Here is a 14,664-nt window from a genome sequence, read left to right on the forward strand (position 1 = left end):
TCACTTGTAATCTTTAGAATCGTGTTTCTTATTTTCTCAGTACTTTTTACTAAATTACTTACAATGCTCAGATTTCCACCCTCCTTTTCACTATTAAAATTCACTAGTTACTTCTTCCTTTTAACAGAGCAAAAAAGTCTTTGATGCTACACAAAAACTTCTTGGAGTGTGCCTTTTGCTGTATTATTTTTGCAACAGAATGTTTGTTATTTGGACAAAGGAGCAAACAGCCATTCTGACCTAGAAACCACATACAAAACCTCACCTAGCCAACAGCCAGACCTTCCAGAACTGAGAGCAAGGTATAACTTTCATAGACAGATGGCAGCAATGGTTTCCCAGTACTCCCACAGGATCACTATGTTATAAGGTTGTCCTTAGCACAGAGCTAGATCTCACAGCAATCCCATGACACTATTTTCAAACTCCTCCTCATTTACTTCTTCTTGTCACTGAAGATCCACTCTCACCACCAGCCAGAGGGAATACCAAGGACAGGATCATATTCTGGCTGTTTGCAGGTAATGCATGATTCCAGATTTACAGGCTGCCCTATAGCTCTGTATCATAGATACACACAGACTCTCTGCTACAAAAATAAAGTAGAGAATAAAAATATTAAAACTTCCACCCTGAATTAGTGGTCAAAACAAAAATCTAAAAGTACTCCTCCCAGTTATTTTTTCAATCTCCCTATTTTAATTAAGTTGTAATAACTGTTTGGGTTTGTAGTAGTATTCCACTGGAGCTGTATCTAAATAAATGCCAGGCGAATAATTTGAATATCTAACCTTTGCCAAACATCACTTTTGCTCCAGACATGGAAAAGCCAAACTCTTTGGCAATGTCCACGAATATACAGAAGCCTGAACTACATCACCCAATTCACCTCTGTCCTCACCAGTGTTAAGAGAAGGATCATCTCCTCCCCATGTTGCAAATGATACTCCTACTAATAAAATTTACCTTTCTTTGTCTTTTCTTTTTTTTTTTATATGTATGTTCAAGGGAATGTCATCTGTCTCCTTCTTTAACCTCATCCTTAGAAACTGCCATCATGTAGCTCATACACAACCCACAAGCCACTCAGTTACAGTGTGTTTCTGGAAAATCCAGTTTCCCCAACCTGGCTAATTACATCTTTTTTTTTCTCTCAACCAAGAGCCAATTATAATCTACAGATACATGTAGAACATGTAGACTAGCATAAAGCATATTTCATACTGAAACAAATCAGTGAGGCACAAAAACAGATTTTCTGACAAAACACAGGCATATGCCCTGCCAGCTCTCCAAGATGGCCTTGGAACCAAAATCTGAAAGTTTCAGATCTGCTGCTCCCAGACTGTTCTGGGAAGAACTTGGAGGTACCAGTCCCTGAGCAGTCTTACTCTACAAAAATTCTGTTCTTACAGCCAGAGAAGTAGGTGTTCTGAGGTTCACAATAACTAAGAAGCCAAACAGCCTAAGAACCTGGCAGCCTTACCTGGGGCTTATTCAGATTTTGCATGCTCACTCATATGCAACAGCACTCTGGTTTCCCATTGGGATCTAGAATAATACTTCATCTCTCATTGCAACAATCTAGTCAGTTGGTCCACAGATGTTCAGGAGTGGACAGGTATAAAACTGATAATAATCTTGGCAATATAAGTCAGGATCACCTAAGACATCCCAGCGTATTTCATTTTCAAAATCCTGCTTTAATATGTGCACAGTTGAACACAGGAGGTGACTGGCAGAATCCAGAAGATCATTAAGCCTCTTTACTTCAAATTAGAAACAAAAAGTTTTCCAATAACTTGAAAGCCAGAACATAAAACTAGCCACTTCCTAGCCAACTGTAGCAAGGATCAAAAATGTCATTATGAACTTGCCTCCTTAAAGAATAGCTACAAGCTGTCATATAGTATTTCATGATTCCTTTTAACTAGCCATTATTTGGTTTAATTTAGTTCACACTTTCTACTGGAACTTTGCAAAATTTTCATCTATTTCTCTTCCTATTATTCCAAACAGTAGACTGGAAACATCATTATCAAACCAAAATGGTACCTGCGTGTGTGCTTACGCTCCCTCATGTATACTTCGTCCATTTGTGCATGTGCATAGTTAGTAAAGATACATTAATAATACAGTGTTCTTTTACTCTATTAAGAAAAAAAAAAACTACTAATCAAGAATCCAGAGAAGACATTTACCTTGGGCTCCAGCCGGTTTCCATTAACTGCTCGCAGGGTGTATGTAATTATTATATTTCTTATTGTCTCCTATTTGTGGGGAATTCAAATTGATTATTATTCTTCATTTCTCCTGCAAAGAGCTAAATATATTCAATAAGAGGGAGGGATTTCTTTACCAGTTATCTCCTTTTACAGACTGATAATTCCTCCTATACAATATAAAAGTTTTGAAAAAATGAGGAACATCGCTACTTGATAGAAAAGATAATCCTAGATTATTCCTGAGTACAGCCCCTAGTTAAGTAGCTGACTTATCCTTTGTTTCCATCTTCATATAAATTTTCTTTAATTTTTGCTACTGATAATGAAACAATGGTTTAAAATAATTAGAATAACCTAAGATACTAAGGATTTTCCAGTAAAGAGAGTAATTAGAATAATTTATTTAATGTATTATACTAAGCATTGCAGCTGTCTGATTTGAAACATTTATTTTCTTCAGATACTCAAACAGAAAGAAAATGTGCCAATTGGCAACACAGGCTTAGAAAACAACCACGAGAAACAGTTCTTGAGAAAAGCTGATCTTGAAAGGACTTTTTTTTTTTTTTTAATTAATATGATGGTGGGGGTTAGATTGATTGTTTACTTTTCCAGCCTTCTGATCATACACATTGGTCACAAACGCAATGATACAAAAGAATATTCTTCCTTTTTATTTTTAGTTTATTAAGAAAAAGAGGAGTAGCACATCAGACAGAGATACAACAACTGGAAATTAATCCACTGAAATGGAAGTTAAAATAAAAAGGAAGTGCCAATAAATGCTGTTTATGACCACAGACACAGATCTGGTTTTGTTCTTTAAGCCATGTTTTGATTTTCTTTTCAGAAAGAAAATGGAAATGTGGAATGTGGATTTAGATCCTCAGGTGCCCAGTCTCTTTTAAATCACTGTTTTAAGATCTTGCTGAACGGTAAAGACAAAGCATTAGAATTTTTTATTCAATGGTTTTATGATACAGTACTGATTTCATCAAAAGTGATCATAAGCTATTTCACATAAAACTCCATTGTTCATTCCTCATAAAAAAGATCAACAGAAGTCAGGCAAGAAATTAAGTTGAAAAGCAGTTGAGAACTATGAAGATATCTCCATTTCTATAAGAGACATGTCACCTCTGGTTCTATAAATTAAGAACTTCAGCATCTCACAGGTTGCTGGCATACAAATACCTTAAATCTGAGTAACTACAAGAAAAAGCATTTGTTTTTAGCCACGCAGTAGACCTCAACACTGGCTGATGAAATTCATGGGGAGAGCCTTTAATCAACCACTTCCCAAATGATTTCCACAAGGAATTCAAGGTGTCATTCTAACCTTTGTTTTATAGAGAGGATTAACTAGCACAGAACTTCACTTAGTAACTACTCTCCCTTTCACCACCTCAAGATTGCCAGAGATTATTCAAATTAAAGAAACTTTCTTTTTACTACTTTACTCAGTATAATTTCTTGTCCTACGCTCATTACCGGAGTATCTTTTCATCTTCCATTAGTAAATAATGGGATTTACTTTATATTAAAAGAAGCTGGCAGGGACATCTGGGAAGTTGCACAGACTTTGGAATTTATTCAAATGTTTAGAATCACAGAGTCCACATACTGAAGTCTGCAGGGACATCTGGAGATCATCCAGTCCAACCCACTGCTCAAAGCACAACCAACCACAGCCATGTTTGCTTGGGTTTTGGATGGGAACCCCACAGCCTCTCTGGGAAACCTGTTCTAGTGTTCAACCACTCTCACAGAAAAAAAAGTTTCTTCTTGTTTAAATGCAATTTCCTGTATTACAGTTTGTGCCCATTGCCTCTTGTCCTGTCACTAAGAACCCCTCAGACATGTCTAGCTTTGTGTTCTTTACTCCCTCCCATCAGATATTTCTACACACTAATAAGATCCCCCTGGAGCCTTCTCTTCTCCAGGCTGAACAATCCCAGCTCTCAGCCTCTCCTCGTATGGTCAACGCTCCAAATCCTTAAGCAGCTTCACAGCCCTCCACTGGACTCTATCCAGTACAGCTGTGTCTCCATACCGGAGAGCCCAGCACTGGACACAGCACTCCAGATGTGTCTCACCAGAGCTTGGTAAAGGTGAAGGATCACCCCCTTGACCTGCTGGCTATGCTCTTCCTAATGGAGCCCAGGATGCTGTTGGCCTTTGCTGCAAGAGCACATTGCTGGCTCGTGGTCAGCCTGGTGTAGGGCTTGGCCTTTCCCTTTGTTGAACTTCATGAGGTTCCTTGTCAGCCCTTTTCTCCTGCCTGTTGAGGTCCCTCTAAAGGGCAGCACAACCAGCTGATGCATCAGCCACTCCTCCCAGTTCTGTATTATCTGCAAGCTTGCCAACAGTGCACTCTCCTATCATCCAGGGCATTAATGGGTTAAACAGTACTGGACCCAGTATTGACCACAGGGGTATAGCACGAGCTACTGGCCTTCAGCTGGACTCTGTGCTGCTGATCCCAACCCTCTGAGCACAGCACTTCAGCCAGTTTTCAGCCCACCTCACTGTCAACTTATCTGGTCCATACTTCATCAGTTTGTGTTACGGGAGACAGTGTCAGAAGCCTGACTAAAGTCAAGTTCAAAATCCAGCATGCTATCACACTGAACATGTGTTTAAAGATTGCACAGAGATATTTGGGGTAGTGTAGGTTACATACTTAGCAATTAAGGGTTTTTTAAGAGAAAAATTTAAGGCATTTTGGATTTGTTTAAAAAAAAATTTACATTAAAAAGTTAGATTTGGTCTTCATTTGTCTGCAATATCAATATTCTATTAAGAGTTCCCTAAACTATCAATGACTGATCTTTTTAATAAGAATTGTTACATGCACAAGAAGTAAATACCTTTTAATCTGAAACAGAATACCATTTAGAAATTTGTTTTGACAACAAAATCAGCTTTCCTATACAGAGGATAAAAAACAAGATAAATGCGTTCTGAAACACCAGACTTCAGTAGTGTTCCTAGAAATGGCATATTAACGTTTAGGAAAATGATCAGCCTTTAACATCCTCCAGAAAATAGGAAACTGGTCAAGAAAAACTTTGTGTAATGACAACCATTTTCCTTAAACTGGAAAAAAAAAAAAATCTTGTTAATTAAACAGCTAGGTAGATTTTGAGTTAACAAATACTTTAATATTTATTTTTTAATGCTTGTTTATTACCATAATCAAGGATTTATTTCATCTTGGTGAGAGAAAATGCTACTTTATTGAAGGTTCCCTAAAAAAAAAAATTAGTCTTCAGCAACCCAATATATTTCCAGTCCTGTCAGGTACACCAAATACAAATTACTGACTATTGTACTGAATCATCCTCTACAGACCCATGAGTCGCTCATCATGCTACATTACTTCAATGTAAGCCTTAAGTTAAGATCCGATTAATCCTGAAATAGCTTGGCTCAGAACCGTTAAATGAAAAACAGGGCTTAAGAATAGAAAATCTTTCATTATCTTTCTCTAGCTCACGTGCATAGATCCCAGTTTATTGCAAATTCTTTAAGACCATCTATAATCAGGTAAACTTAACTGCAGCTTATTTTTCAACTGTAAATCTGTTTGGGGAATTTACTAGACTACTTTTGTCTTTTAAGCACACTAAAAATCTTCTTCCTGAACAGTTCACATCTAATTTCCCTATAAAACTAAATGTTTGACAAAAGTTAACATTTAGAAAAATAATTTTCAATTCCACATACTGCATATAAAATGTAAGAAAACCCACTATAGGAGTGTTCAAAGTCAACTGAACTAAGTACTTGGCCAATATCAACAACAGAATTATGAAAACTACATGTTTTCCTGCATAAATGCCAACATAATATGCCACATGGGCATACTAATTTTACTGGAATAAATCTTTTTTCTGAAAACATGATACACGATAAAGTCATGAAAAAAAAACCCTGAATAAGAAAAATCTGAGTGACACTTTCCACCCACCCATCACACACTGAAATTTTTATAGTTTACATTTTGCTATACCTGACTTCCAAACTTCTCTAGAACAGCAGTTTTTTAAAACGTTTGAATATGAAGAGGACAGTGAAGTAAGAACATTTGAATCCATTTTTTTTACAAAAAGATGTGAATATAAGCTCTGTTTGTTCATATTCCTATATAGCAATACAGAAAAAAGGATTTCAGGAAGTCAGTCAGTTCAACCATATGTTACTCTGTTCTTGAAGACTTTAACAAGGAATTTCTTTGAACTCCCTGGTTAATCTGGTCTGACAAGTTTGGGCTCAGTTCTTCAACCAGAGAGCAATTACACAGAACTTTTCAAGATACATATTAGTGAAAGAAAGTGAAAGTAACCGAGAAGGACAAGTCAAACACTCCCCTATTCTTAGCTCCCTAGACGTCACTGTCAACAATTTGGAGGATCCAATACTGAAGTATATTATTGAAGAAATAACATATTTACCGTAACTCTAAACAGTTGCTGTAATCTTCAGCTGTGACAGATATGATTGTTTGGAATAATTTTCATTCAATGGAGGAAGTTAGAGACACATCAAGTTAAACAGATAAAGGTACAAAGCTGTATGTGAAAATGCATTTCTTCAGTCATAGCTCTTAGATTCTTTAATTAATGAGCTGAATTATCAATTTTACAGATTCACAGTACCATGTAGCTACACAGACCATTTCACTGGAAGCTACAATCAAACCACGTTTTGAAGCTCTGTAAAAAGATGTACAAGCCTTAGCAGAACTGGTAATGTCCTTCCAGCATTTTCACCATCAACAACAACAAAAAAGGACAAACAATGTGAAAATGGTGAAATACACTATTTATACATGTATCAATATACAATCTGTGGACTGGTTGTAATATTTTTGATACCTGGCAAGAAGATCTCTTATGACAAAATTTTAACACACATCACCATAACAGTTTTCTGTAGAAGAGCAAACAGTAGCTGGCAGGTACTGAGATGAGAAGGTTTAAGTTTTTAAGTCATGAAAAATGTATTCATGAAATTATACATTCTAAATAGATTTTCAGCATACTATTAAAAAATATTCATATTAGACTGCTTACTATACACCCACTCCAAAACATAAATGCAAAATAGCCCCAAATTAATGAAACTTAAAAAGTGGCAAACACTATGTTTTCTGAAATAGCCTGTGTTCTCTGAAGCCCGTCTGACAGGAACAGGTTAGGTGAACCCATATGTGAATGGAGAACATAAGCTTCACCATAAAGAGCTGTAGCAGATATGAAAAGTGTCTGGCGCTTTTTCACAATTCGGTTATTTGATTCATGCAATGTGAATTTTCACTGGTAAGAGATACCATTTTGTGCCCTAATTTCTTATTTATGGAATACCAGTCTTTTCATGTACATGTTAATAACCATCAGTAATCCACTTTTCTGCAGCTATAACACATGGATAATTGAGGAAAAATAGCCCCAAGAAAGGCAAATATCTAACAAAGATGACCAAGCAATTCTTTAATTTAAAAATATGAAACATTCCTTTTTTAAGCTGAACAAAATGTTTTCTTCAATCTGAAATAACTCTTTTGGAGGAATTCTTGCAATTTCCAGAACTATCAAAAATGTTCCCCCTGAGCACTGAAATGAAAAATCTACTGCTCAGAGCAAGATTAAGTAGCTTAAATACAAGATACACTGCACCACCGTGATGATAAACCAAAGTGTCTTGTCTTCCCTCTATCCAGGGAAGCGTTAAAAGTCTTCAGCAGGAAACCATAAAGTACAAGTAACATGAAGTTTGAGATATCTCTATGTCCCTCCACTCTAAAAGAGTAAGAATGGCAATAAAATACTACACAAAACATTATCAATCACAGGCAGTCTCTACATAGAGACAGCGGGTCAGACCTTAAGCTGTTGTTGAAGAGTCCTCAATAGAGGGGTAAAGCAAGGTACTAGCACTCCACAGCACTCAAATTTATGAGTTGAGAGAAAGGGTAAGGCCCAGAACTGTGCCATCAGTAATGAAGACTTGTGGGTTTCCATCCATTTTCTGGTTTTCAATTCCAATGCTCAGCTTCCAGTAAGTGAACAACTATTCAATTTGAAATCTAGACAGATACAACCGCACAAGTCCCAACTATCACTGTATCATCTTTCCCGCAGTTGGAACTTCCCCAAGGCTACAGAGGGCTCTGTACTACATACCTTTTCCTTAGAGGGCTCAGCACAGTCTGGCTCACTCCCTGTCTCAGGTATCCCCCTAATTTCTGGGATCCTAGCTCCTAGTCTCATCCTCACAGCATTTCAGTTCATGTGCTCAGATCCAAATATGCCTCAAATACAAATGTCTCATATCCAGAAGTTGTGGACACAAACCTGTGGTGAAGCAGCAGGCTTCAGAGAACCTTCAGGGAACCCAAAGAGATAAAAGCTCCAGCAGCTGTATTCCCAGTGAGATTCAAGTATGCCCTACATGTAATACAGGTGCTTCACTATCTGCCACCAACTACTTCAACTCCCTTGCAGCATCTTTCCTGGAGTGGTCCAACGCTGTCTGCCACAAAGCAGATGAGATTTATAGTCAGCCTCAGCTTGGCCTGCCCTTAGGCTACATGGATGGTCAGGGCTTGATTAGCAGTACCCTAGATATGTAATATAAATATGTACAATGTGGTCAACTTCAGTCCACTTCCTGATCTGGCCTCAAGGTAAAATGTATCATTAGTCTCCTCCTTTTCATTTTAAAGGATGACCAAAGACAAGATGAGCTTATCATTAGGAAAATGCAAGTGCTTATTACTAGAACAAAATTATTGCTCCCATTGATACATTACTATCCACACACCATAGTATGATTCTGCCATTGATAAGCTATCCAAATTCACAGTAGTAATTCCTGTTACTTGATGTCCTGAAATGCAAATATATCCCTTAACAATATATGTCTATGAGTAAAATTCAGAGAGGATAACAATAGTACACAAATAATTCCAAAATACCAGAACAAAGATTGCTGCCTTTCAGAAGAATTATAAATATATTTGCAATTTACTATATGTCGGAATTACTTTGTGAACAGAAAAACTTAAACCTTCTTGGAGACAGAGTGGTTCTTTATTAGTGTAGAGAACATTAGAGCTTAACTTTCCATTGCATCACCTCAGTGTGATAAAACCTCTGCAAAAAACAGCCACTTACATAAAAGGCAGTAGTATCTGCTGAAAAGATGTTTCTCCCAGCTTGCAGTAAAAACTCTAAATTTTATCACTGACACCAATAGGCCCTTGATTTCACTTGATGTCCTTAAGGCTTATTAGAGACGTCAAATAATTGAGAAAAAAAAAAAAAAAAACCACCAAATTTAGGAATCAGAAAAGCTGTATTCCTTATATTGTTTCAAATAGTTAGGGCTAAATTGTAAGTTCCTGTACATTTGTTTAGGCACTGAGGGATAGCTTCAAAAAAAACCAGACAATGCATAACTTAAACAGGATTTAGGCGCTCAAGTCCTTGGCAATGATCCTGTTAAAGCTAAACACTTACCAGGCAGGCCACATCTACCATCAGCTCCAGACCCAGGGGCTTTACAGATACACTGGATGTTACCAGTGTCACTGCAGCTCATACAACTTCCTGGCAAACCAGCTGCTAGAGAAGGATTTGTGAAGGTGGCACTTACTGTGTGTGGTGTGTCTGAAGCAATGCAGCTCCCACTAGCAACACTCAGATAGGAAGAAGCCTTAAGAAAAGTAATCAAACCATTATACTAGCAAGAAATGACAGACACATATCCAGAAAAAAATCTTCCAAGCAGCTGACAATTATAACTCATGAGAGTAACTGAAAAGAACTGAAATGACAGTGGGTAGTCTATGTTTTGTGAACCATACACCATCAGGACGAAGACAGGAGCAAAAGCATGCCCTTTGTGGGTTGTGGGAAAGGAAAACTTTCCACTCTTGTGTACAAGCCGCGGTACAGAGCCTCTGTGCCTCACTCTGGGCATAGGGCATAAAAACACCATGAGAACATACACCAACTCACATGAAGTATTATGTAGACAGTGCAATTGCTTGTGGAGTACAATACTGTTCCCAAGGAGAGGAAGGGAATCACAACCTAGTCCTTAAATTGTACTCTGTTAACAAATGTCTGGTATAATTTTTATAGCTCATTCAATTCACAGTCCTAGCTTATTGAAATTATTAATAGAAGAGCCCAGAAGACAGTGATAAATCAGCACTGTCTCCTGGATCTATCCTCTATCCTTCAGTGAGTTAGAGTTGTGAAATAAAGTAACTGACACCTGATAATCTTCTCATTGAAAAACTTATTTAATCCAGTCTCAGTAATAGCCATAAACTATTCTTGGTGAGAGTTTTTCCGTTGAGATCAATATTAACTGTATAAGCAGATCCAGAGCACTAAAAGAAACGAAAAACTTTTAATTCACTCCTGTCATTTAACCCTAGTATAACACCTCATAACTTTAAATCTTTTGTATTTCTTTCTATCTGCTTCCCTTCTCGTCTTTGCCACCTTGTGAAGACACTGTGTTCTGCAGCAAATTATATGACACTCCCCCTTTTTGCCATAATTAAATAGCTGCTTCCTGACTTTCTCAAGTCAATGGAGTGGGTTAGGTAGTCTTCTTTTCCCCTTAGGTCTGCATTATGTAACCCTAAAACCATGGTTATTTCTGAAATAGAAAAGACAATCACAATTTTGTTTCAAGAGTCCAAGAATTTAAGACCATTTGACTTACAATCATGTAGTTTTACTCCTGCAAGACACAGAATTCCCATAAAGCGTTCTTGTGACAAAACCACAGTGATCTTTTGGACTAATATGGGTTGCTATACACCACTTCTGGATCCTCCCACATGCTCTGGCTACTACTACATGTTAGAATCATAGAATCATTTAGGTTGGAAAAGACATTTAAGATCATCAAGTCGAACCATTAAAGGTTGATGCCTGCTCTTATTAAACTTTCAGCCATTTAACAGCAAACCTGATCCACCCTAGAACAGATATTGCAATAGACATCTGCTACAAGAAGGTATCAAAGACTAACATTCCAAGCTAACCACAGCTGAAGAAGTCTCACATGTGTAAAGCACCACCAGAGAGGTTCAAGAATTATGGTGCATTCAACAGAAACTGCAGCTAAATTTTGAGTAAAAATATGAAAGCATCTTTATCTGGTATAAGGACTGAAAGAGCAACTTGAATTCACAGAAAATTAAATAAATCAGCTGTAAATTCCACCTGCCCCCCAATAAATAAAGAAAAAAATATCAAAAAGTATAGTATCTGTGAAATGAAAAAAACATCTGATATGCATAGATTATCTTAGTCCCTAAACTTCATTATCCTAATGACAACAGGATAAGACAAAGAAACTGGTCTTATTAGAACACCTTCGGACTGGGTTAACTAGTATGACTTACAGAATAGAAAGGAATTTCAGCTTCCCAAAAAAAGAAACAAATAGCTATATGATACGACTATCCTCTCAATGTGCTTGATGAATCATCTTCAAGTATCTTTAGATAAGAACAGTATGTCTACAGAAAATGTTTCCAGAGGAAAAGCATGATATTAACACTGTGTACTTGTATTAATAGTATCAGTTCTCCACTGTTTTATCATTTAACTGCCAGACATAAGAAGTGCCAAATCTATTCTTTAAATCTAACAGTTATTTTTAAACCACGAACAAACTATATTCCAAATTCACAGATGAATTGGCCTACAAGCACACCAGACAACCAGATTTCTGGATTTACTGAACGGTCCTAGCTTTCTAACTTAGCAATTAAGTCATTTTTACACTTGTGACTTGGTACTCTTACACAGATCAAAGGTAGTGGTGTGAACACTCTACTTTAAAATGTTTCTAAGAGATTACTTACGTTTTAACAAATTATTATTTAAATGGTTGCCTTCTACAGGAACAGAGATTACATTTTAAAAACTCTGGTCTAGGAAGTGACATTATGAAGAAACTCTTATTGCTAGCATATGAAGGATTATGTCTGTTCTGTACTAGTGACAGTTCACAATAAGCGTACAATAACCTAAACATGTGTACACCATATCTGTAATACAGCATTTGCCACAGACTGTATGATATAGTATGATTCGTCCTTATTCTGGGGATCCATATTTAGCATTTGCTTCGATTTATGTAGAACAATGTTCCTTTCAACCTTTTAAAGGGCATGTTGAGAAAAATAGGTTAAACTCTAATTTACACTAATTATAGGTTAAAGTCTAATATACACTAAAATAGACTTTGAGATAGACATTAAAAAAGGAAAAGACATCTGGTTACCTACATTGTTTATGTATTCAGAAAGCAGGTCTTGGAGAGCTTGCCGGATAGCATTGCACTCAGCAATGATGCGTTCTCGATGAAAGTCACGCGTGCAGGAAGAATCAGCTAACAAAGCCGCTCCACTGATAATAGCTTCCAGACGTTTCTCTAGTGATGGCCTTATTTTCTCTTCATTCACTACAAGAGGATCCAGGATAATTAAATTCTGGAAAACATGAGGAGTACAGGTAACAAAGGTCAGCCCATTTAAGTTGCTGCTTTATTTTTTACTTTCATGAACTACAGTGACATTATGCTTCCTAGACTTGCAACTAGCCCTTTCCCCTTGAAGTATCCAAAACACTTTAGAGCATGGCAGATTCCGTTTTCCCTACCGGGGCTATGCATACACACCATCTGCAGACAAAGCCAAGTTCTCGCTGCCATTCAGACCTCACTTGTTCTAAGCCAATATCCATGTTATCAAATCCTAATGGCCTGGACCCAGTGCTAAGATAGTGACAGAGCTTTCTAGTCGGAGCTGGTTCACACCTAAGCAGCTCACAGAACAAGCACAACAAGATCATATCTACCTGCAGGCCATGTTGACATCTGACTACAACTGCCTTGTCTCTGAGTCCTTCTTCTGTTTCCCACTTTTGCTGCACGAGATTCAAGATTTTCCTCCTCGGCTTCAGTCTCTCCTACTCCTGTATGTGGCATTTTTTTGTCTACCTTTATAAATATGCATGCATTCTTATCACTGCAGTATCTATTTGGTCTATCAATCTTCAGAACATCCTACTCTACAACAAAAAGCTATCAACTCCATTTTATAAGCAAAGGACTGAGGCCCAGACTACCAGGTTCATGGCCATGCAGATGGTATGGCCTAAAACAGGCAACTGCATGCCATCTTCCCAAGTTCTCAGCCAGCATTGCTTCTCCTCTTCAAGTTTTGTCACTGCAGTTGTAAAAAAAGTATTTCTTCATTCCAATTCCTTCCTGTGTCTGTCTACACTTCTTGAGGGTTATCTGTCTTCCTTATCCTTCCATACAGTGGCCCTGTCTTGTATATTTACCTTGCAAATTCTTAAAAAGATATGTATCTTATACTAAGCTTGTAATGTCTATGTACAATTATGACACTGTGTATGAGTTTACTACTCAGTAATATGCCATGCTTTATCCAAGTATCTCAGACAAGAGTCTCAGCTTTTTTTGAAAGAGGGGTTCAACACCTCCAAAATTTAGTCTTTTAGAGGTCAAGAGGACCTCTGGATTTAACACAAAAACAGCAGTGTTAGCTCACAGCTGAAAATGTCAAATCATTTACAAACATTACAAACATTACATAAGCAGTCTACTTCTGTTGATTTTTAGTCTAATACAATCCCAGACTGCGGCAGAAAGTCACTGCTGCTACCTTTAATAGGCTGAGTATGGGCAAAGATCAAAATAGTAGCTTTTGTTCAACAACTGTTTTTTCAAAGGACATAGATATAAGTGTCCTTTTCACTAGCTAGGGTAAACGAAAGCAGACAACTCTCTTGACATGATAAAATTAATTACATTTGTGTGTCAAGGAAATGTTCTAAAGAGAAAGAAAAGGAGAGGTGATATTTTCATGAAATGTGAACCTAAGTATATTTGATCTTCAGCATTTAAAGAAACTGAAACTAGTAATTTTTAATCTAACTAAACATCTGAAACAGTGTCATTATGGTCCAGATCAACAAGCCTATATTCCACATAAATCCATTCACCTGTTACATCCATATGTGGTTCCAATCTTTCAGAAGAAATATTAAACAAGAAAACTATGCCATATATACTTAAGCGTAATTTAGGTCAGGTAAATCAGAACTTATCTGTGCTTATCCAGTATGTGCCAGACTACTTTTAAGCTGGAAAATTTTAATTATTTTTTCAATTTAGATTTAATATCACAATTTCAGGAACTGTCTAGCTTAGGCAATTCTAAGAGTAATTAGAACATCACAAGATAAAAGCTTAAACAGCTAGGAAAGGGGACTTCAGTCACCAACATTTTCTTGTTGGTTATTATTAACATTCTCTTACAGGTTAGGTATGATTTAGGGAAAGGAAGACTCTGTTATATGTTCAATCCTAC

The 14,664-nt window shown here is 37.0% G+C and overlaps 1 protein-coding gene across 3 annotated transcripts in view; it reads right to left on the reverse strand.

Annotated features, from left to right (window-relative positions):
* Positions 1 to 14,664, reverse strand: part of CTNNA3 (catenin alpha 3) — a 531,540-nt gene that overhangs the window by 400,593 nt on the left and 116,283 nt on the right. For all 3 annotated transcript variants that reach the window (XM_069795730.1, XM_069795731.1, XM_069795729.1), the window contains exon 7: positions 12,553 to 12,756. In XM_069795730.1, coding sequence (XP_069651831.1) covers positions 12,553 to 12,756 — 204 coding nt within the window. The remainder of the gene's footprint in view (positions 1 to 12,552; positions 12,757 to 14,664) is intronic.

This window comes from Haliaeetus albicilla, chromosome 11 (assembly GCF_947461875.1).
Source record: "Haliaeetus albicilla chromosome 11, bHalAlb1.1, whole genome shotgun sequence".
Classification (NCBI taxonomy): domain Eukaryota; kingdom Metazoa; phylum Chordata; class Aves; order Accipitriformes; family Accipitridae; genus Haliaeetus; species Haliaeetus albicilla.